A 25,010-nucleotide genomic window follows, 5' to 3' on the forward strand; every position below is an offset into this window, starting at 1 on the left:
TCCTGCTTCCCAAAGGACAAAACTCAGACTGGAATCCTTACAAACGTTTAGAAGAAAGTAGAGAAAGCCAACATATCTCAGACAACATTTGATTTCTACAAGACAGTTACATGTAACTGTGCAATCAACAATACATTCACACTGCATGAACATGTTTGTTTTGCAAATGTTTATTTAGAAAGATTTTTAAGAAATTTAAAGGGTCTGTGGCGGTTTCTCTAGATGAAAAAAGCGCTAACAGTCACTATGGAAACCAAGATGCAGGCAACAAGGAGCAAAATCAGACCTATACGACAATATTTGGAATGCTTCTCTTGTTCCTCTTCTTTTTTCAATAAGGTATCAAAACCGGGTGTGTACATGTCTCCCAACCAAAACCGTAAGTCATTAGGATTTTCCTAAAAGAAAATTACATGGAGAATAGGATCAATCAGTAATCAATCAGTGTTACAGACTCATTGAGGTTGCAGAACAAGACACTGTCAGAGGCACTGAAGGTCCATATTCACACCGTCCTGGGGGAGGGTTATATGTCATGGCTCAAATAAGAGAGGCCAGTCTTCCCTGAGTAGCACAAAGACACAGCACAGCCTCCCAGCTGACTGGGATCCCTGCAGCTCCAATCTGCAGGTCTGCAAGAGAATTCATTAGGAGGCCTGCATGATTTATTGATGAATTTACTCACATTGGAGGGTCACAGAGTGTTTCTGTCATGTTTTAGCCAATTTAGTGTTCCTTACATCTCATAAACAGTGCCTATCAATCAGGTTAGTGAGTTGAAATAAAATTAAAATTCCTTGCTTTCGATGAGCCTCAGAGGTTTGATTTTGTCAGCATGGAAGGGATAAGCGTGTCTGGTGAGTTTTTCAGTAAATCCAGAAGCTGACTTCCATGGAAGGAGGAGTAAGACTGAGTCAAGGGTCCCTTGCATGCTTCTCGGCCTGCTGGTCTTCCTTGCAGAGGGCAACAGCACGTTGGCATGCAGAAACGTTGGCACTGTTTGACCTCCTGAAGAAAGGACCCGATATCTCCTTCCCCACATCAGCTCCTATTCCTCATTTCTGTTTCTTTCACCAGCCTCATTTTCCTTTCAGCCCTGCAGAATTGTCTGCGACTCAACCTCATCTCTTATGTCCAATAAATCACCTGCAAACTCTACTGTGCATACAGTTAAAAAAAAATACGTCTTCTCCTACTATCTCCTGCAATGTTTCAGTGCTGAAGATTCAGTGTCCATGCCTGGCATCCAGTAAGCATATAACAAATTTATGGTTAATGCTGAATCTCTGTTTTCACAAATCCACCTCAAGCATCATCATTTCTTAACTGGATCATTGCAATGGCTTGCAGCCAGGCTGCCCACCCTTTCTCTGCCTTCTAGTCTCAGTGGACCTAAAGTCAGCCAGTTTCCATGGCCAGCTGCAGGGGTCAATGAACTAGCTTCAGACTTACAGGTGCAGTCTTGGGAGAAGAATGTGCATGTATATAGGAAGCTGAGTGGATTCTGGTGATGGCAATACAGTTCTTCCATCACATTGTTACTAGTTGCAACTTCCTAGTGTTAGAAAAGCTAAAATACTAAAATAAAATTTGGATGACCTGTGCAGGATAGAGGATTTAAAAATCCTTGTCTACATTACTCTTGTCCTTCATTTTGTTTGTGTCCTAATCAGAGGCCTGCACTTTGCCTGCAAGTTTAACGCCTCCATTCTTCAGTAAGAACTTCCATAATGGAGATCATCTTCCCTTACATTCTGCTTATAGCTTGCCTCAGTAACCAAATATGGGGCTTCTTTTCTCCTTTCCTATTTATAAATTCTTAGTAATTTAGAAAAATTGGAGTGGCCAAAGGCACTTGGAAATGTTACAGCCTGTAAGTGGTGAAAAGATTTCAGAAAATAAGTTAGGGGTTCTGTCTGCTAATTATGAGATATGGATAGGGATGGTGATGAAGGAAGTTGAATTAATGAGATTTAGAAAGAAATTCTAATTAAAACAAAAGTCCTGACTTCCAGAAGCATTCCTCAAAAAATCTAGTGCTGAAGAATAGCATCATGAGGTCTGTAAACTGGCCTCTCGCCTGAGGGGCCATTGTTTTGAGATGAGTGAGTGTGCGTGCAGAGGATGGGTGAGGAGGGGGCAGACCTTGGTTTCAGTAAAGCAATTAAATGCATCCTTCATATTCATGTTCAATCTTCCTAGACATAACTCATGGAATTATCCAACAAAAATTACTACTCATTGCCAATAATGTTCAATTTCCTTAGCCTTACATTTGAACATTTTCTTTTAGTTTGTTTTTTAGCCTTATCTTTTTATTATTCTATTACTTAAACTGTAGCTCCAGCAGAACTGAACTACTTATTATTCTGACAAACCCTCTCACTTTCTTGTACTTGTGCCTTTTCTCTTGTTACTCCTCACAGAAGGCCCTCTCCACTCACGCACACCATCTATGTCTTGGAATTCTACACATCCTTCAAGCCCAGCATAAAGCAACTTTTTTCTGAAGTATTTTTATAATCCAACGTGAATTTGTCCTCTTCTGAATCTGCACAGCACGTTCTACCATTATTCGTCACTATTCTCTTCCTCTATCTTGTCACTTCCTCTATCTTGTTTTATAGTTACTGTTTGTTACTTTGTTCAGTTAGATGAATTTTTTGAGGGCAGGGACAGTAATATTCATCTTTATAGTCCCCTTGTCATTCATGTAAACAACAAGGAGAAGAGAAGAGGCTCTGGTACACAGTCAAGAAATGTTTGTGAAATAAATCAGTATGTTTTTTCCTAATGGTAGAAGGTGACTTAGAGGTCCTGATCTTCAGACTACTGATAAAAAACACAAGAATATTGTTGCTATGAGGGAGCATCTGTTATGGAAACTTCTCTGGAAAAGAGGCTGCATTAAGGAGGAGATACATTAATTTACTAGGAGATTAAGAATCTTCAAAGACTCAGGACCACAAGATATTTCAAGGAGTGCACATATGAGATTTTAAAGTGTCAGATTTTAAGGGACATATGCTGTCCCCTTCAAAAGAAAAAATCTTCAGGTGCTTAAGGTATGGGGCTTAGAAGACATATACATTGTTAAACGAGGGGTCTTTGGAAAATGTCAGGCCTTCTCGGCACTAGGGCAGGCAGAGGCAAGCCAAGGCTGGGTAGGAATCCAGTTCACTGAGAAAACAAAGGGCAACACTCTCTGCTTTTCAGGTATTTCTAGATCTTCCATGTAATGAGTAACACAACGAGGAAAAAAAAAGAAAGAGAAACAAGTTGGGTTTCAGCTGGGTGAATGAGTTCATTGCATACTTTTCCTATGTTGAAATGTTTTTGTTTTGTTTTGTTACGGAGACACAGGAAAATGTCCAAAGTGTAAATCTGCAGTCTTAAATCATTGAGTGGGCTTGAAGAAAATGATCTCTGATGAGAATTGCCTTGCACAGTGCCTAAGACAGAGTATTTAATAAATATTTTTGAATAAATGTACAATAAGGAATTCTTAAGTATTTATGAACACCAACAGTCACCAAACTAGGGGAAAACATACATAATCTAGCAAATTAATTTTCAAAACCCTTTTACCTTCCAGGTAAACCTTTCTTCTGTGCCATATCATTTCTTCCTCACTAAACGACACCGATGCCAGTAATTGCTGAAATTTTAAAACTCAAAACAAATAAATAAACACGAATACTGACTAGGAGAGAGAAAGGGAAGCCACAGGTCAAAAATAACCTGAAATCTGGAGATTTTCTATCTAGTGAAGAGTGCCTGTCACTTCAATACTCATCCATTTCTTTTCGGATTATTTAACTGATCTCCCTTATCCATTGAAGGAGTTGACTCTTAGCCTTGAGTACCTTCAGATGCCCAGAAAGGTTTGTGTGCAGGGAACGCCTGTCATATTCCTCAATGGTCCACGAGGGGCTCTTTTTTCTCTCCTCCATAGCTTCCTCCAAACTTCCGTCACCATATAGTGGGTTATTCTTCAGAACCGATGACAGGGATGCTGGAGGTCTATCTGCGGCGACAGCACACTCTGCACTGGGTCCCCTCATTCGCTGAGCAGTAATGTTCTTCTTTTCTCTCTGTTAGGAGGCACAGTGACAAGGCTTGTCTTACCAATGGGCCACTGATGGCAGAGAATGCAGTGTGAAATAACTGCACCTGAAAATTTGCTGATTCTTTCTGGAAACCCAACAGCTTAGGACAATGAATGAGGAAAGGATTATAGGATCTGGTTTGACCTAGAATCCTATCATTTAATTGAGTACTTTCTTTGCATGTGATCTTATTCAGCTTTAGAAATCATTCAAGTGCTATCTTACAACTACAGAGAAAGAACACTGTTCTTTAATTTAAATAGTAGAATTCTGAACAAAGCCATTTTTTCCAGCTCACTTGCATTATGATATAATATGTTACTTGTTCTCTATTCATGCACTCCATGACTGATAAAAATGATATTTAACATTGCTGTATTAATCCAGCAAAGTTAAGATTCAAAGGAATTTTATAGATATGCCTTGGCTTTCATTAAAATTCTCTTGGGACTCCTATTTCAGACAGTTTGGAGGACCAGACTAACTTATCATCATACTCCTATGTGTGTCTATAGACCAGCTGGCTATTAGGTGGCTCTAATATTTACTTTCATATTTTTAAAAACTTTTTTTATTGAAGCACAATACACATATAGAAAAGTGCACATATCATAAATGTATAGCTCAATAAATTTTCACAAACCAAATAAGCCCAAGATTCTACCAAGAAACAGCACATTACCAGCATACCTCATGCTCCCTTCCAGTCACTGTCTCTCCCCAGCTCAAGGATAACCAGTACCCCAAATTTAACAGCATAGGTCAGTTTGTACTCATTTTGTATGTTTTTTTCTTTTTTCTTATGACTACAAGACTATCATGAAGGTAGAAAAATTTTAAATCGAAATTTATTCATTGGCCAAATAAAATTGAGAAGCAGCAAAAAGCTTATAGAGTGATGCCTCATTTATCATGAGGCATCAAGGGAGAGATATTCCACACAAGCTAATCTTCAGAAAACTTAGGTCTAACCCTTAGAAACTGGTGACACATTTCATTAACTTACAATTTTTCAATAGATGTGTCTCACATATTTCAGCCTTCCGAAACAGAGAATTTTCAATAGCAATTAATATTCCTCTCAGTCATATTTATGATCATGAATACACTGATTCCCTCAGCCTCTATTGGGGTATATAGGTCACATTAAATATGTGTTTCTATAAACTAAGTTGTAAACTAGTATTACATATAGTTTCCTTCTGAAATGGCTGGTAGGCGAAAAAAAAAAATCATCTAGATGAAACCATTCACATTCTCCTTGGCCTTAGGTTTCCCTAATTTTCTTAATCCATACATTTTTTGCATACTTAGTGATCAACTTGGAGATCTTCTCTGATTTTATTAGGTTGTTGGTTTGCTCAATATCAATTTATATTCTATAATACTGAAGTTCACAATGAAATAATAAATCATCTTGACTTAGCATTTGTCTTTAAGATGGATGACCTCATAAAATATGTTTCTGAATTGAGGAAAAACAATTTGATATGAAATTTAGATTGTTTCAGCTTAGCATAATTCTGACTAAAGTTTTTTTCGTCAAGGCTAGACATCTTTGATCATCTTTGAAGAGGGATAATTCTTCTGACATTGACAAATTGGCTTTGTCAGTTTCTTTGCCTGCTAGATTATTCCTTGAGCTTCTTAAATAAGAAAGCTCTGTAAATGAGGAAAATACAGTTTCAGGGGTCAAGAAAAAATAATACACTCTATTATAAAGTATAAAGACCTTGAAAAACTAATATACAAAAGATAGCAAAAAGAATCAAACATGTATTCCAAAAAGAACATTCAAGCCCTTAATTCTAAACCATATTCTTGAAAGTTTGAGGTTTATCCTAGAACATGGTGCCGTTTATTTTTGTGTTGCATGACAATTTCATGTCTGAAGAACGTGTGAAGGAAAAACTAATAGAATAACTTTATTAAAAATTTGATGTCAGGATAAAAACTACTACTTATGGTTGAGGTTCATTTGTTTTTTGATAACTTTTTTCAAATAGCTTAAGAAAGAAAAAAAAGCATGTATTTGATTCCAACTCTTCACTCTACATTCTAGATAGAATACATTAACCAAAAGAAAACTCAATAGTAATTCCATTATTTTAGTCAGATGGACTCTAAAATAATTTACATTTAAAAATATTTATTTTAAAAAAGTAACACTTCAAACCTTACCTAGACTTTTCTGTATTAATCAATTACCTTGTCCATTTATCATTTATATACTTCAATCACTATTTATACCATTTATGTATAAGTAAACTATCATTCAATAAAAAAGTGAAATAGAAGACATATTCAGACAAACAAAAACTGAGAGTACACAATTAATAGGCCAATAAAGAAGGAATCTTTAAAAAATGTACTTCAGGAAGAAGAAAATTGATGTGAGAAGGAAAGATTAAGATGGAAGAAGGAATGCTGAGCAAAAAAAAAAAAAAAAGAAAGAAAAAAGGAAAAAAGAAAGAAAATTGATATGTATATAAATCTAAGCAAGCATTGATTTTATGATAAAATAGAAATAATAATCACTAATTTGTGAGTTTTAAAATAAGAGACAATGAAAACACTAGACAGTAAAAAGTTTAACACAGGTATTTTTGACTAGGACATTTTAAGAAATCATTTCAGTGAGAGGATAGAGATATTACTAGAAAGCAGAGAAAGAATGTATAGCTTCTAAATCAGTAGAGCAGTAGAAAAAAGATAAAAGAAAGTTGATCACTCTGTAAGACAAGAAAACTGAAACAAAGACTATAGGGAGGAAATAGAAAGAATAATTTTAGAAATAATCATGTTAAATGTAAATAGACTAAACCCTCTGTTTAAGTGACAGAGATTGTCAGATCAAATTTTAAAAATTAAATTTAATTAGATAGTATTTATAAGAGAAATACCTAAAAGATAAGGACTCAGAAAGAATGAGAGTGAAAGAATGTAAAAAGATATAGCAGGCAAATATAAACAAATGAGAGCTGCGTGTTATGGTGACTGGTTAAATGCTCATCAATTGTGTTTTCCCTTCCTGAGCACATAGGACGACTGCATTTCCCAGTCTGTCTTGAAGTTAAATTGGGGCCAGCTCTTTTCTAGTTGATGATATGTGGACAAAAGTAACTGAGATCACTTCCAAGCCTAGTCTGTGAAATCTCCCACAAGATTTTTGGCTCACTTTTCCTCACTTTCTGTTTTTGTGTCACTGTAAGCAAGGGTTCTGAGATGGCAGAGCTACAAGATGAAAGAACTTGAAGCCCTGGGTTACTGCTTGCAAAAGAGCTGCCCCAAAAACCTGTCTGCCCTTTCTCAAACTTTTCATGAGCAAGAAATTTTTTTTCATTTTAGCTACTGATATTTTGTGGAGTATTTGTCATCACAGTGTAGCCTAGCCTACCCTCCCTAATACAGAAAGTGATATTTTGAAATTCCACAAATGTGTAGCATTGGCTTAGAAGTCAAGAAATGGAAAGGGATGAAAGGGATATCAGAAGCTGGATTGATGGTTAGGCATATCATACAGTGAAAAACATTTGGTATAAGTGTCATGTGTGGAATCTAATCACCTGTAGCTCTAGGAGAGATACTTGTAAATAATCAGAGCTTTTATATATATGATATATGATATATAAAATCATTTTACATATAATGATTCTTGTATATATGTACACAAATCAGAACATTGTTATAATACAAGAAAGAGATGAGGTTAGAAAACGAATTAGACATTTGCAAGAGGAAATGAAAGAGAGTAGAGAGAGTACAGAAATTTGATGCCTTCTATCGTTGAAAATCTGATTGTTTATAGACCCCAAACACTAAGACATAGAACTATTAAAAAAAAATTGAGCAAAAAAGCCCATTACAACTTCTCAGCTGAATGAAGTGACTCGAGGTAAAGATTGTGTTAAGGGTGTGGTTTCATAACTATTATTCCTGACAGCTTCCAGGTGATTGTCTCTGAGCCAAAGGATAGAGAAATGGAGACAGAAAAGCAAAACATTAAAGCCTATTTAAGAGCCATGCCCTCAAAGAACTTTAGGTGTGTTTATTGACATACAGAACTGACTGCAAGTAACTAGATATGATTACATTAATAAATAGCTTACACTAAGTTTTGTAAGAAATGTGTTATCAAAGAAACCACAAGCCTAGACCTAAAAGCTGTTGATTGTTTGAAATTTAAAAACAAAATAAACAAAACAACAACAATAATCCTATACCTCCAAATATCCATAAATAGGCGTAAACTTTGAAGCCTATACAGTCTTGAAGAAGGGTCCACGTTTGATATGGCACTAAGGGATGCTTCCTAGAGGTTGGAACTAGGGAGTATAGAGAACAGTGCATTAGGAGGTCTTCTATAAAGCAGAATCATGGCCTAATCAATATTCCCCATCTTCAAAGAAGGAGGCCTACACAAACTACTCCCAGTGGGATCTCAGAATTACTTTGGAGTAGTGACTGTTGTGTCTTTCATTTTTCCCATTCAGAAAGGAAGAATTACTGTAGTAATCCTGTTCCTAGTCCAACAAAATTTATAGGGTAGTATGGAGGAGGGCAACTGCTAAATGTAGTGACTGGTTCACTTTGGGATTGGTACCTCTAGGGAAAGAGGGAATGCAATGTGTGGAAAGACGAGATATGTATGTACAGCTATATTTAACAGAATGATAGACTGTGTCAGAGCCTGGCTAGATGATCGGCAAACTCGTTTTTTCTTCATGGGCATACAACAGCTGGATTGAGACATATGACTAATAGAACTCAGGCTTGACCCCTAAAATCCTTAGAAAGATCATTGGCTTACTCTTTCCCTTTCCTATCTATAGGCCTAACAGAGATTCTGATATAGTAGAGCCTCAAGGAGGAATAGTCTGGGGGGCCAGCGCCGTGGCTTAGTGGTTGAGTGAGCGCACTCCGCTACTGGCGGCCCGGGTTCAGATCCCGGGCGTGCACCGACGCGTTGCTTCTCCGGCCATGCTGAGGCAGCACCCCATATACAGCAACTAGAAGGATGTGCCACTGTGACATACAACTATCTACTGGGGCTTTGGGGAGAAAAAGGGAAATAAAAGGAGGAGGATTGGCAATGGATGTTAGTTCAGGGCAGGTCTTCCTCAGCAAAAAGAGGAGGATTGGCATGGACGTTAGCTCAGGGCTGATCTTCCCCACCAAAAAAAAAAAAAAAAAAGAAGGAATAGTCTGGATTCCACTTGGAAGCAAGCCCCCTAGGATAGCTATATCACCCACATGAGATCTTGCGTGAATGAGATATATTTTTTTTATTGTGAAATTTTTGTTGTACATTATTGTTTATTGGTCACCTTATAAGTGTATCCCTCCACTTGTGCCCACCCCCCACCCCCCTAGCACCTGGTAACCACCAAACAGTTATATCTGTCCGTATGTTGGTTTATCTTCCACATATGGGTGAAATCATGCACTGTTTCTCTTTCTCTTTCTGGCTTATTTCATTTAACATAATACCCTCCAGGTCCATCCATGTTGTTGCAAATGGGACGATTTCACATTTTTTATGGCTGAGTAGTATTCCATGGTATATATATACCACATCTTCTTTATCTAATCATCAGTCTATGGACACTTGGATTGCTTCCATGTCTTGGCTATAGTGAATAATGCTGCAATGAACATAGGGGTGCATAAGCCTCTTTGGATCGTTGATTTCAGGTTCGTTGGGTAGATACCCAGTAGTGGGATAGCTGGATCATAAGGTATTTCTATTTTTAATTTTTTGAGGAATCTCCGTACTATTTTCCATAGAGGCTGCACCAGTTTGCATTGCTACCAGCAGTGGATTAGGGTTCCCATTTCTCCACAGCCTCTCCAGCATTTGTTGCTTTTTGTCTTGGTGATTATAGCCATTCTAAGGGTGTAAGATGATATCTTAGTGTGGTTTTGATTTGCATTTCCCTGATGATTAGTGATGTTGAACATCTTTTCATGTGCCTATTGGCCATCTGTATATCTTCTTTGGAGAAGTGTCTTTCATTTCCTCTGCCCATTTTTTGATTGGGTTGTTTGTTTTTTTGTTATTCAGTTGTGTGAGTTCTTTATATATTGTGGAAATTAATCCCTTGTCAGCTATATGGTTTGCAAATATTGTTTCCCAGCTGGTGGGTTCCCTATTCATTTTGATCCTGGTTTCATTTGCCTTGTAGAAGCTCTTTAATCTGATGAAGTCTCACTTATTTATTTTTTCTTTTGTTTCCCTTGTCTGAGTAGACATGGAATTCAAAAAGATGCCTTTGTGGCTGATGATGAGTAGTGTACTACCTATATTTTCCTCCATCAGTTTTATAGTTTCAGGTCTCACTTTCAGGCCTTTGATCCATCTGGTGTTAATTTTTGTGTATGGTGAAAGAAGATGGTCTATTTTCATTCTTTTGCAAGTGGCCGTCCAGTCTTCCCAGCACCATTTATTGAAGAGACTTTCTTTTCTCCAACGTATGTCCTTAGCTCCTTTGTCAAAGATTAGCTGCCCATAGATATGAGGTTTGATTTCCGGACTTTCAATTCTGTTCCATTGATCTGTGTGTCTTTTTTTGTACTAGTTCCATGCTGTTTTAATTATTGTCACTTTGTAGTATGTTTTGAAGTCAGGGATTGTGATGCCTCCAGCCTTATTCTTCTTTTTCAGGATTGCTTTAGCTATACGGGATCTTTTGTTGCCCCATGTGAATGCTAGTATTCTTTGTTCTATTTCTGTGAAGAATGTCCTTGGGATTCTGACTGAGATTGCATTGAATCTGTAGATTGCTTTAGGTAGTATGGACATTTTAACTATGTTTATTCTTATAATCCAAGTGCATGTAATATTTTTCCATTTCTTTATGTCATCATTGGTTTCACTCAATAATGTCTTATAGTTTTCATGGTATAGGTCTTTCACTTCCTTGGTTAAATTTACTCCTAGATATTTTATTCTTTTTGTTGCTTGTAAATGGGATTGTCTTCTTGTGCTCTCTCTGTTAGTTCGTTGTTGGTATATAGAAATGCAACTGATTTCTGTAAGGTGATTTCATACCCTGCCACTTGGCTGTAGTTGTTGATTATTTCTAATAGTTTTCCAATGGATTCTTTAGGGTTTTCTATATATAAAATCATGTCATCTGCAAACAGCAAGAGTTGCACTTCTTTGTTGCCTATTTGGATTCCTTTTATTCCTTTTTCTTGCCTAACTGCTCTGGCAAGAACCTCCAGTACTGTGTTGAATAAGAGTGGCGAGAGTGGGCACCCTTGTCTTGTCCCTGTTTTCAGAGGGATGGCTTTCAGTTTTTCCCCATTGAGTATGATGTTGGCTGTGGGTTTGTCATATATGGCCTTTATTATGTTAAGGTACTTTCCTTCTATACCCATTTTGTTGAGAGTTTTTATCATAAATGGATGTTGGATCTTGTCAAAAACCTTCTCTGCATCTATTGAGATGATCGTATGGTTTTTATTCCTCGTTTTGTTAATGTGGTGGATCACATTGATTGATTTGTGGATGTTGAACCATCCCTGCGTCCCTGGTATAAATCCCACTTGATCATGGTGTATGATCTTTTTAATGTTTTGCTGTATTCGGTTTGCCAATATTTTGTTGAGGATTGTTGCATTTATGTTCATCAGGGATATTGGTCTGTAGTGTTCCTTCTTAGTATTGTCTTTGCCTGGCTTTGGTATGAGGGTGATATTGGCCTCATAGAATGTGTTGGTAAGTGTTCCATCTTCCTCTATTTTTCGGAATAGTTTGAGAAGGATACGTATTAAGGCTTCTTTGAATGTTTGGTAATATTCTCCAGAGAAGCCAACTGGTCCTGGACTTTTATTTTTTGGGAGGTGATTTTTTTTTTTTTTGTGAGGAAGATCAGCCCTGAGCTAACATCCATGCCAATCCTTCTCTTTTTGCTGAGGAGGACTGGCCCTGAGCTAACATTTATTGCCAATCTTCCTCCTTTTTTTTCCCTTTTTCTTCCCAAAGCCCCAGTAGATAGTTGTATGTTGTAGTTGCACATCCTTCTAGTTGCTGTATGTGGGATGCCACCTCAGCATGGCCAGACAAGTGGTGCGTTGGTGCGTGCCCGGATCTGAATCTGGGCCACCAGTAGCGGAGCACGTGCACTTAACTGCTAAGCCACGGGGCCTGCCCCTGGGAGGTTTTGATTACTATTTCAATCTCTTTACTTGTGATTGGTCTATTCAGGGTCTCTATCTCTTCTTGATTAAGTTTTGGGAGGTTGTATGAGTCTAGGAATTTATCCATTTCTTCTAGATTGTCCAATTTGTTGGCATATAGTTTTTCATAGTATTCTCTTATAATCTTTTGTATTTCTGAGGTATCTGTTGTAATTTCTCCTTTTTCATTTCTAATTTTATTTATTTGAGCCTTCTCTCCTTTTTTCTTGGTGAGTCTGGCTAAAGGTTTGTCAATTTTGTTTATCTTCTCAAAGAAGCAGCTCTTTGTTTCATTGATCCTTTCTACTGTTTTTTTAATTTCAATTTCATTTATTTCTGCTCTGATTTTTATTATTTCCCTTCTTCTGCTGACTTTAGGCTTTGTTTGTTCTTCTTTTTGTAATTCTGTTAGGCATAGTTGGAGGTTGCTTATTTAGGCTTTTTCTTGTTTGTTAAGGTGGGCCTGTATTGCTATGAGTTTACCTCTCAGGACTGCTTTTGCTGCATCCCATATGAGTTGGTACAGTGTATTTTCATTTTCATTTGTCTCCAGATATGCTTTGATTTCTCCTTTAATTTCATCAATGATCCGTTGGTTGTTTAGTTGCACGTTGTTGAATCTCCACAGCTTTGTCACATTCCTGGTTTTTTCCTTGTAGTTGATTTCTAACTGCATGGCATCATGGTCTGAAAAGATGCTTGTTATGATTTCAATCTTCTTAAATTTATATAAGCATGCCTTGTTTCCCAACATATGGTCTATTCTTGAGAATGTTCCATGCGTGCTTGAGAAGAATGTGTAATCTGCTGTGTTTGGATGGAGTGCTCTGTATATGTCTATTAAGTCCATCTCATCTAGTTTTTCATTTAGGTCCATTATTTCCTTATTTATTTTCTGTCTGGATGATCTGTCCATTGATGAGAGTGGGGTGTTAAGATCCCCTACTATTATTGTGTTGTTGTTAATATCTCTTTTTAGGTTTGTTAATAGTTGCTTTATGTACCTTGATGCTCCTGTATTGGGTGCATATATATTCAAAAGTGATATGCCTTCTTGGTGGAGTGTCCCTTTTATCATTATATATTGCCCATCTTTGTCTCTCATTACCTGTTTTATCTTGAAGTCAACTTTGTCTGATATAAGTATGGCAACACCTGCTTTCTTTTGTTTGCCATTAGCTTGGAGTATTGTCTTCTACCCTTTGACTCTGAGCCTGTGTTTGTCTTTAGAGCTGAGATGTGTTTCCTGGAGGCAGCATATTGTTGGGTCTTGTTTTTTAATCCATCCCACCACTGTGTGTCTTTTGATTGGAGAGTTCAGTCCATTTACATTTAGGCTAATTATTGATATATGGGGGCTTGTTGTTATTATTTTATCACTATTTTCCCAGTTCTTTGCATTTCTTTTGTTTCTCATCCTGTGTGTTTCAGACTACCAATTTAGTTTGGTAGTTCTGTATGGGGGTTCTCTTAGTTTTCTCTTTCTTTATCATGTGTGATTCTTTTCTGATTATTTGGTTAGTGGTTACCATGAGGTTTGTATAAAAAATCTCGTGGATGTGATAGTCCATTTTTTGATGGCCTCTTATTACCTTAGACTAAGTCAATTCGATCTCTTTCCTCTTCCCCTTCTAAGTTATTGTTGTCATATCTTATTCTTTCTTGTATTGTGAGTTCGTGTTTAACATGATGAGGTTATATTTATGCTTGGTGCTTACCTTCCCTTGATCTTTGGTTTTATAATTAAGTGTTTTATAATCTATTTTGATAGAGGACTGCAACTTTTCTGGTTTTGCTGACCTATTTTCCTCCTTGTTCAAAACATTGAATCCCTTTTCTCTTTTTTTCCTCAGGGATGAGGGCCTTCTTGAGCACTTCTTGTAGTGGGGGTCTTGTGGCAATGAATTCCCTTAGCTTTTGTTTATCTGGCATAGTTATTATTTCTCCATCATATCTGAAGGATATTTTTGCTGGATAGAGTATTCTTGGCTGAAAGTTTTTGTCCTTCAGAATTTTGAATATATCGTTCCACTCTCTCCTAGCCTGTAAAGTTTCTGTCGAGAAATCAGTTGAGAGCCCGATAGGAAATCCTTTGTATGTTATTTTTTTTTTGTCTAGCTGCCCTTAATATTTTTTCTTTGTCGTTGACTTTTGCCAGCTTTACTACTATATCCTTGGAGAGGGTCTTTTCGTGTTGATATATTTAGGAGATCTATTGATTTCATTCACTGGTATTTCCAGCTCCTTCCTCAGGTTTGGGAAGTTCTCAGATATTATTTCTTTGAACAAGTTCTCTGCTGCCTTTTCCCTCTCTTCTCCCTCTGGAATACCTATAATCCTTATGTGGGATTTCCTAATTGAGTCGGATATTTCTTGGAGAGTTTCTTCATTTCTTTTTAGTCTTAGTTCTCCTTCATCCTCCATCTAGAGCATTTCTGCATTGCTGTCCTCAATATTGCTAATTCTTTCCTTCATATTATCAGCTCTGATGCTTAAGGCTTCCAGATTTGTCTTTATCTCCTCTCTTGTGTTTTTCATCTCTAAGATTTCTGATTGTTCTTTTTTATAGTGTCAATCTCTTTTGTGAAGAAACTCCTGATTTCATTGAATTGTCTGTCTCTGTTTTCTTGTATTTCATTAAGCTTTTTTATGATGGCTATTTTTAATTCTCTGTCATTAAGGTTATACATTTCTGTGCTTTCCAGGTTGACTTCTGGGTGCTTGTCATTTTCCTTTTGGTCTGGAGATTTAATATATTTTTGCATGGTGCCTGTCAGTGTTGGCTTACTTTTCCTCATAGTGAAAACATACGGTTGCAGTTTCCTCTTGCTGCCGCTGGTGGGGGTCAAGCGCTGTGTATTCTGGCCCGTCTCAATCCGCTGGCACTCTCATCAGCCCCTGGCTGATCTGAGGTGTGGCTGAGTCGAGGCTGCTGGGGGGAAGCATGGGAATGGCTGGAGCTGGAGTGTGGGAACAGTTGAGACTGGAGCGCAGCTAGGTCGAAGCAGCTGGGGCTCAGGTGTGAGTGGGTTGAAGCAGCTGCAGCTGAAGTGCCACTGGGCCAAAGAATCAAGGGCTGGAACGCCGCTGTGCCAAAGAAGCTGGAACTGGAGTGCGCTTGGCCAAAGAAGCAGGGGCTGGAGCACGGCTGGGCCAAAGAAGCTGGAACTGGAGTGCGCTGGGCTGAAGAAGCAGGGGCTGGAGCACGGCTGGGCCAAAAAAGCTGGAACTGGAGTGCGCTAGGCCAAAGAGGCTGAAACTGGAATGCGCTGAGCCGAAGAAGGAGGAGCTGGAGCACCTCTGGGGCAAAGAAGCTGGAACTGGAGTGGGGTGGGCCAAAGTTGCTGGCACCAAGTCAGCTGGAGCCTGAGCACACACCAAGCCGAAGCCACTGGAACTGAGGGGGGAGTGGTCAAACCAAAGGAACTGGGGGTGGGGCATGGTCCAGCTGAAGGAGCTGGGGCCATGGCACAGTGGAGCCGGGGAAGCTGGGGCCTTGGCTTGGTCCAGCTGGAGTAGCTGGGGCTGTGGCGTGGTGGGGCCTGAGCTGCTGCTGCCTCTGGCGTGGGGGCGCAGGCTCGCCCTGCTGCTGGTTGGGCTGGGCAGTAGGGGGCCGCTGCCTGTGGGGGTGCGGCAGGGTCACGCTGCCCCTGCTGGTGGGGCCTGGGCACCTGGGGGCTGCTGCCTCCAGGGACGGGGCTGAGCTGAAGTGCCGCTGTGCTGAAGTGCCAGTCCGGCAGGCCGGATGGGGGAGGGGCACTTACTTTCGCCTCCCCGCTCTCAGAGGTTTCTCACCTCGCTGTTCTCTCTGCTATCCTGAGGGGCTAGCTTGTTGAAACTACCTTTGCAATGGTTCCATTCCTCCATAGGGGGATCCCTTCGGGCTGTGAGGGGTCTTGGAGAGTGCCAGTTTACACGCAGCAAGCCGCTCCCTCCCCCTCTCTGAGAGCTGCATGGTCTCAGTCTCTGGGTCGAAGTCCATGGGGAAGGAAGGGAGCTCCTCTTACCTCCTTCTACTTGCTCTGGGGATTCCAGCACCTCAGTCCTCAGGTGTACGGCTGCCTGGGTGCCTCAGATGTGCCGTGTGTTGTGTGAATAGCTTCTGTTGGAATATGAATGTCGGTTTTGTTGTGTCTTAGAGGGGGAGAGTTCAATGGGGGAAGCTCACTCCGCCATGATGCTGACGTCACTCCGAGAGATACATTTTATTGTGTTAAGTCGCTAAGAATTTGGGCATATTTGTTTCCACAACATAACTTAGCCTGACCAACCACTAAGAAAGCATATAGATAGCAGAAAAAACAGACTTTCAGGTAAAAGACTTTGTTAGATATAGTGTTGCTAGAAAATGAATAAAGGTAGATATCATCAGTAAAATATAATAATTCTAAACTTGTATGCATCTCATAAAATAGTCTCAAAATCTATAAAGCAAAACTTAATATAGTTACAAGGAGAAATTTATACATATAATTTTTTACCAAGCAGACCAAACAATTATTAAAGATAAAGAGGTTTTGAACAATAAAACCAACAAATTTGATCAAGTGACATTTACTGATGTCTTTATTAAACAATTGAGAATGCTCATTTTTAAAAATATACATTGAATATTTACAAAAATTGATAATGTGCTGGACTCTATAACAAATTTCAAAGACTCAATATTATATGGATCAGGCTCTTTACAGAAAACATAATTAGAAATTTAGATATCAATATCAAAGAGATAATTTAAAATACCACATTTTGTAGAAATTTTAAAAACATATCAAAGAAATAATAATGGAAATTGAATGAAAATTAAAAATGCTACATTTCAAAATTGTTGGTTGGAGTTAAAATGTTTTTTGAGGCAATATTATAGGCATATATGCTTGTACCATAAAAGCTGAATGAAAAAATTAATGAGGTAATAAGCATCAAATTCAAAGCCTTAAAACAAAGCCACAGAGTAAATCTAAGAAAATAGTCAAAATGAAATAGAAGCAGAAATCAATAAATATTACAAAGAAAAAAACCCCAAATGTACAATCGAGGGAATTAACAACACTGAAAGCTATTTCTTCAAGAAGGCTAAACAGATTGAAAACATCTTGGGCAATACTTTTCAGGAAAGAAAATAAAAATACAAACCCACAATGTTAGAAATGTAAAGGGAACAGGAGAAGAGACAGAACAGAAATTAAGAAATGTAATAGGAGAATAATCTGAGCAACTTTAAGAATTTATATGCAGTTGGGTAATTTCCCATATAATGTAATTTACCAAACTTAATTAATAGAAAATTTAAATTAACTTGTGATAATCTGACCAGCTGAATCAATAGTTTAAAATCTACCCCAGCCACACACAATTTTTTTTTTTTGGTGAGGAAGATTAGCCCTGAGCTAACATTCATGCTAATCCTCCTCTTTTTGCTGAGGAAGACCAGCTCTGAGCTAACATCTGTTGCCAATTCTCTTCCTTTTTTTTTTCCCCAAAGCCCCAGTAGATAGTGTATGTCATAGTTGCACATCCTTCTAGTTGCTGTATGTGGGACACGGCCTCCGCATGGCCAGAGAAGGGGTGTGTCGGTGCACGCCCAGAATCCGAACCTGGGCCGCCAGTAGCGGAGCACGCGCACTTAACTGCTAAGCCACAGGGCTGGCCCCACACATAAATTTAAGAACACTAGGCCAAGGGAGTGGTGTAATTAACATTCAGACATTCTTAAACAGATTATTTCTATCTTAGCCAAACTCTTCCAGAAAATAGGAAAACAAGGAATACTCCCCAACTCACGAAATAAGTAAAAGGTAATTTAATTATAGGCCAATTTCTCTCATAAACATAAATACAAAAGTCATTAATAAAACATTGCTGAACAGAATCCTACAATATGTATAAATTATACATACCAGAATAAGACAGATTCATACTAGAAAAGGATGTTTTACTAAGAGGATGGTTTAATATTGGAAAATTAATGTAATTCTCCACATTAACAAGAAAAAAACACAGAATTTTGCAGTAGATTCTGAAAAAGATTTTCAAAATATTCAAACATATTTAAAGCTAACTTTCTTAGCAAACTAGAAACAGTAGGGAATTTTCTTAAACTAAGAGAATCTGCCAAAAACTTCCAGGGCACAGTTTACTTAATGGTTGAAATATTAGAAGCTTTTTTTTTTTTTTTTTTTTTTTTTTTTGCTGAGGAAGATTTTCCCTGAGCTAATATCTGTTGCCAATCTTCCTCTTTTTGCTTGAGGAAGATTAGCCCTGAGCTAACATCTGTGCTAGTCTTCCTCTATTTTGTATGTGGGTTTCCACCATAGCATGGCTGCCGACGAGTGTGTAGGTCTGTGCCAAGGAACTGAACCTGGGCTGCCAAAGCAGAGTGTGCCAAACTTAACCCCACTAGACCACAGGGCCAGCCCCTAGAAGCATTTGTTTTAGTTTTAGAATTAATACAAGGATGTCAGTAATCATAAACATTCATATATTATTACATTGGAAGCCCTAAGCAATATATTAAGCATAGAAAAATAAATAAAAGGAATAAGGGTTGTAAATAATGAACCAAAACAGCAGATGACATGATCACCTACAGGGATATTTACAGTCTACATAAAATAGATTTTAGCACAATTTCTGGATTCAAAATCAATATGTAATAATTGACAGCATATAGGAGAAATACTTTATTATAAAACATGATTTAAAAGGTCCTAGTCTTAAGAGCAATAAGTACTACAAGTATTTATATATAAACCTAATGACTGTATGCAAAACTTCTATGTGGACTATTATCAGACATAATTGAAGGCCATATGAAGAGCTGAATAAATGGAAATATATATCATGTTTGTGGATTGAAAGAATCAAGATCATAAATGGTCATACTGACCATTTTCCCCAAATTGATCTATACATACAATGTAATTCCTATCATAATCATAATGGAAACAATACATTTTGTGTATATGTCTTGTGTGGACGCATAGACAAACTGTCCTTCAAGAGCAGCTCCCCACTGACCACAGTAATTCTGTTTTCCAAATTGCTAGAATGGTTATATTTATAAAACACAGATTTGATCATGTGATCCTCTTGCTTAAAATTTTTCACCAACCTTTCAAAATTTTCAAGATAAAATTAAAAATTTCAGACAACACTCACTGAGCCTTCGTGGTCCGACCCAGGCCCCTCTTGAATCTTATCTCTTGCCTTCCCCTCCATGTAACCAGAGCTCTAGAGTCCCACATGTGCTATTGTAACACACATGGTGTCTTTAAGACAGGTTTTAGGGCCAGAGACATTTGGGTCTCGTTTGAGAGCAGTATGGTGGGACAATTTGGGTGTTGTTCTGGCAGCATACCATCTGAGGCTAAATTTCTGACCCCACTGGAGAGTTCGTGAACTGCATAAATTTAGCATAACTTGATAAATCATGTTCTGATATTTGCAAGTAAAACCTTGAGCAACTCAGTGATGCTCCTCAGTCTACTTCCTAGTTAATAATTTAAGCACCTCAAAAAGTCCTATGACATCTCCCCAAATATAGACTTAAAAATGAGAGACTATTGTATATGCAGGGCTGTTGTTTTCAAATAGTAAATAGAGGATTGGGAATAGAGACACTCTTAGAGAAGGCATGACACATGTGTTCAGAGACAAATTGTTAAGAAATATAGTTATAGCATACAAAAAAAACCCAACCCTGAGATTGAAAAAAAGAGACATTAGAATTTAAGGGAAAAAGATAGCTGTAAGACTAAAAAAAAAACGAGGAAAGGTGATCAGGAAATAAACCCAGTAAATGACATTGTATAGAGATCAAGGGAAGAGCAACCTCTCGCCCTTCGCCTTTCACTCCAGCTCATGGGTTTAGTATGGAATGCTCCTGGGTTCTGAGTCAGATGTGATGGAAGCCAGGAAAAGATAACAAAGAGATTAGTCTGAAAGATTCTGAAGTCTAACTGCTAATCAAAAAAAAAAAAAAAGGCCCACCACAATATCTGAAAAAACATATTTTATCATTTAAACTAAGAAAAAAATCTGCTTTTTTCTTTCATTACCTCGTTTTATAAAGGGATTGGCAGAAATATTTGGAATACAATTCCAAATGCCTTCATCAGACACATGCTCCAAATTATTTTAACAACCAGAAACATTAGATTTTGGAAAGTTTGTTCATTGCACTGAGGTAAAATTTATTGTGAAGCTTCTTATTTCTCTAGTGAAATAATTTAAGAAGGAATATAAATATAGTAGAATCAAGAAATATCTGCTTGTACTCTCTGCCTGCAAACACGGTTGACCTGTGTATCTGCACAGAAGGGAACTGACCGTGTCCGGGGCTCCTGGCATGCCCGAGAACATCAACGCTTGCTTTTCTATATGCAGGGTATTGCTTTAGCTCATGTAAAAATGGCTTACTCAATTTCCTCTGAAAGTGGAATGTGATTTTAAGAAAAGCTTATAAGATAAATCATGGATAGAAATATGATACATATATTTAAGAATTCTACTTCATATTTGGGATCGAAGGGATCTTTGTTGATTTATCACCAATTTTGAAGACAATGTTTGTAGGTTAAGTCCTTTGACGTTCCATGAGGTAGTCTGAATCCCAAACACCATGCACCTGGCTGGTGTGGGACAAAGGATAAGCTGACACAACTCTGAAGTTTGTGTGGATTTCATGGAGGTATAAAATCTACTGCTGAGCCACATAGCTTGACAGATGTATTGACTACATTTCCCACCACCACCACCACCACACACACACACACACACACACACACACACCTCCATCCACAGTATAAACCAAAAACTGCAAGTGGTATTATCTGCTGTTTTCCAAATTCTAATGGAAGGGTAATTTCAACACACTTTGGAATATTGGCAAACGATAATAATAATAATACATATTTCTTGCACTCTTATAGGAAACCCTCCCAATTGTTTTTACCTCATATTATTTTATTTGCTCTCACTTTTAAGGAAATATATAAAATGAATATTACCCTAATTTTGCAAGTGGAAATACTGAGGCATGGAACAAATAAGGGCCATACTAGATGTCTCTCAAACTGGCTCACTGTGGGTTTGAGACAAGAAACCAAGTTTCTAAACTCTTTATTCAATGTTCTTCCCATTGGCTTCATGTCTCCCCAACAGAGCGAGGGTTTTAAATTAAGAGCTGTTTAACAGCTGCCACCTTATGCATCCCTAATGCCTCAATACATCTGGTATATTCAGTGCCTTCTTCCAGGCATCACTACAGCCACTTACAACTTTCATATGTCCATTTCTTTTAGATTTATTTTTTATCCAATGAATATATGACTCCCGGATTTTAAGTCCAGCCAAGTAGAGAAGAATTACTTATTGACATATTGCAATCTAAAGTAGTGAACATAATTGTTGTTACTCATCATTTGTGCTGCACCTACCCAACTATCTAAATTTATGTTGATTTACTCCCCCTTCCATGCATTATTTCAATAGTAAATTGGACCTTATGCAGTCATTTAGCCTTTCTTTCTAGGGTAAAAGGATAACTAAATCAAGTTTATTTGCAGCTTACAATTACAAATAACATATTCAAAGACATATCTAGCAGATTTTTACCTTCTTGATTTTTCCTTGAATAACTATTTCAACCCATCAAGGCCTGTCGAAAAAGATGCCCTTTAAAATTTCGCATTTCATTCAGGTTTAGGAACAACATTCGACGGAGCTTTAAACTGTGAAGTTTCACATGAAGGAAATAGGTCAACTCCAGTACCAAACAAAAGATGTTAGATCGATGTGTTCCAACCTCAAAGGAATTTATTGGATATGTTTTCTTAGACTAAACTTCATAGCATAGGAGGGCCAAGGTTTTCTGAATTGATTTTTGAATCATTTTATTCCATGATATAAACAATAAGGAAGAAAATGGAGAAATTTCATTGCATTTAACTCAAACTAAACAAAATACAAAAACAACAGTCAAAAAGGTGTGTATTGATGGGCGAAAGAGTTTTGAGGATTACAAAAGGGAAGGATGCAAAATTTTTAAAAAGCCAGTTGTCATAATAGCTGCCTTACAATGGAAATAAATTAAAACTCTTACAGGAGGAGGAAACACTTACATAATCATTCAAGTGTACTTGATTTTGAATGATCTCATGATAAAGCCCCCGAGGAGCCCACAAACACACCACAAAGGAGTCACTTTACACCAGGCTTCATGAATAGCAACTGTTTCTTAAAAGAAAACAAATTTCTATTCAGGGAATTTGAACCACTCCAAAGGATTTGATGACTTGCAGGGGTTTGTAGGTCAGTCACATCTGTTCTGAAATGAAATGCTTCTTCCTGTTTCTAAACTGACTAACCCTCAACCCCATTAGCCCTCATGTCTTAAAACAAAGATTATTCCTGTTTCACATACTGTGCAGCAGTAAGGGTCTTTATGTTTATTCCAGCACGTGGAACTCATCACAGTTTTATTCTTCTCTTTTGGTCAGCAAAAAGAAGGAAGATGCAAAAGAAGAAAGCAAGAAATAAAGTCTGCCTTGGGTTTGAAGGTCTGATTGTTACATCTTGTCCACATGGACACCTGTGGAAAATAAGAGTATCTAAAATAGCCAACACCTTTCCAAGGTGGAGAGTTTCGTCTATTTTCTTTCCTTCAATGATTAGATTTCCATTGTTCCGCTGTCTGAGTCTTCTCTGCATGAAACGAAAGGGAGCCAGTCTAAACAAGGCGGAAGCAAGGTCTCAGAGGCTGCATATGAGCCCATGATGTAGGCTTCTGATGCTTTAGGCTTAGACTACACCAAAAGATAGAGGTAGATTTCCCGTCCCCCCCATCCCCCAGAGCCCTATTTGCAAATATAATAATTAGTTTCAAAAATTCTGTAGGAAAGGAGTAAAATAAGGGCTAGGCAAAATTTTAAATGAAGACAGGCTGAGAAGTTAGTGCTCGGAGGGAAATGAACAGGTGGGAGAATTCACATATTTTATAAAGCAATCAGAGAAAGTCTCCTTATGCTAAGGAAGAAAGACCTTTTCTATATGGCAAGAGTGAGCAGCTACCTTGTACTCTGTTCCCTATAGCCTTTTTATTGCACAAATGATGAAGAGCCAGAGAGCAAGAAAGAAACGGGCCCCTGCCCCCATATTTACGTGCTCCTAGATCTTACCTGTGAATAGATGAGGTTTTGCCAGTGCTGTGCAGCAGGATAATTCCCACCTGGAAACCTCGCCAGGCTGGCCTGGAGAAGGGCTGAGTTCCTCATTAAAGACTTCACATCGAGCTGCAGGAATTTGTCAGGATGGTTATTATTTGGCAAAACAGAGAGATCCATGTCTCCCTTCGTCTATGGTGGAACACAAAGGCAAGTGAGCTGCTCCTATCAGACCTGTCCATTATTAATCAGCCTGAGGATGCTCCGACTGGCATCTGAAACCAGCCCTCTCAGCTGTACTTGGAAGCCACTCTTGAAATGACACACCAACACACAGGAGCAATGAAGCACCCTGCCTTACCTTTCTCACAACACACACACACACATACACACACACACACAAGCATTTAGGGTGCTTGAATGGGACAGATGAGGCTACACGTTAAATTTAATAGGATGCTGAAATTAGATATGCGTAGCACTTAAAGTCGCTCCATATAGAGTCAAAAATAACAGTTTAAGAGGAACCGTTCTTTGGATAAAAGCTGCCAGAATTTGTGTCAAAGTCTGTAATTTGGAGCACATGGTCACCTGTAGAGAGACATTATTTAATTTTTCTCTCTGAACATTGCTGAGCTAACACAGCTGACTTGGCCCTGCCTACGCAGCCTTACATGTGATACGCAGGATCTTGTTTCTTCTCATTTTGATTCCCAGTCTCAGGGTCATGTGAAACCTAACCATATTTAGGTTGTCAGCCTCAGAGTAGGGAAATGCAAGAATTTGCTTTATAGTTTGCTACAGTAATTTAATGCCCCAACTTACTGCCTTGACCCATTCACTATCTGAGGTCCCTTTGACTCTCTTGCGAGCTGTATTAACTCCTACGCTGTGTTTTGGTGTTCACACAGTACAGCTGGAACCAAAGGGGAACATGGCTGCTGGGTTTGGATGATGTGCTGTCCTAAGTGAACCCATCTGCTGTTCGGAGAGCCAAGGGGGGAGTGAGGCTATAGACAGTGTATTAAACCAGGAAGTGATGATGACTCGAATGGAGATAAGTTCTCTCACTACAAGCCACTCTGCCTTAGGCAACCCATACTTCTCACTGGAAGAATATGGATTTCCATCTAGAGAAAAAGGAAACCTTCCCACTTGTGAGAAGGTGAAGGATGGACACATCAGCAGTTTTTAAAAGACATAGGTTGTTTGTCATGTTTGCACCTCTTGTAACCCATCTGATTCAACAGAAAAGTTTCTCCTCCAGGGATAAAAGGGTTACATGTGGAATGTACCAGCAACAGATTTCAGAAGAGTGCCATATAGCAGGCAGGATGCTCTCGAATCAAGCAAGACACTAAAGAGTACGTACCTTCATTATAGCAGTAAGCATGTGGGTATTAAAAAAAAAAAATCATCAATCTTACTTATAGTTGTCAAACTGGATTAAACAATCAACATTTTCTACAAGAATTTTTTGGACCCAAACTCTATCACTGTCTTACAGGGTGGTTTTATCAATACTTTTACTGGAGAAAGAAAGAGGTTCTTC

The 25,010-nt window shown here is 38.2% G+C and overlaps 1 protein-coding gene across 1 annotated transcript; it reads right to left on the reverse strand.

The window, feature by feature from the left end:
- Positions 1-218: 218 nt before the first annotated feature.
- Positions 219-24,163, reverse strand: MINAR2 (membrane integral NOTCH2 associated receptor 2). Its single transcript, XM_087430310.1, has 4 exons — positions 24,050-24,163; positions 23,474-23,650; positions 3,858-4,094; positions 219-398 (listed from the first exon to the last, which is right to left on the reverse strand). Exons 2-4 carry the CDS (start codon positions 23,636-23,638, stop codon positions 219-221), a joined length of 582 nt encoding a protein of 193 aa, XP_087286436.1. The 5' UTR covers positions 23,639-23,650; positions 24,050-24,163.
- Between the last annotated feature and the right edge of the window lie 847 nt (positions 24,164-25,010).

The sequence above is a fragment of the Ceratotherium simum genome, chromosome 4, assembly GCF_057802395.1.
Source record: "Ceratotherium simum simum isolate JZ-2026a chromosome 4, ASM5780239v1, whole genome shotgun sequence".
NCBI lineage: Eukaryota > Metazoa > Chordata > Mammalia > Perissodactyla > Rhinocerotidae > Ceratotherium > Ceratotherium simum.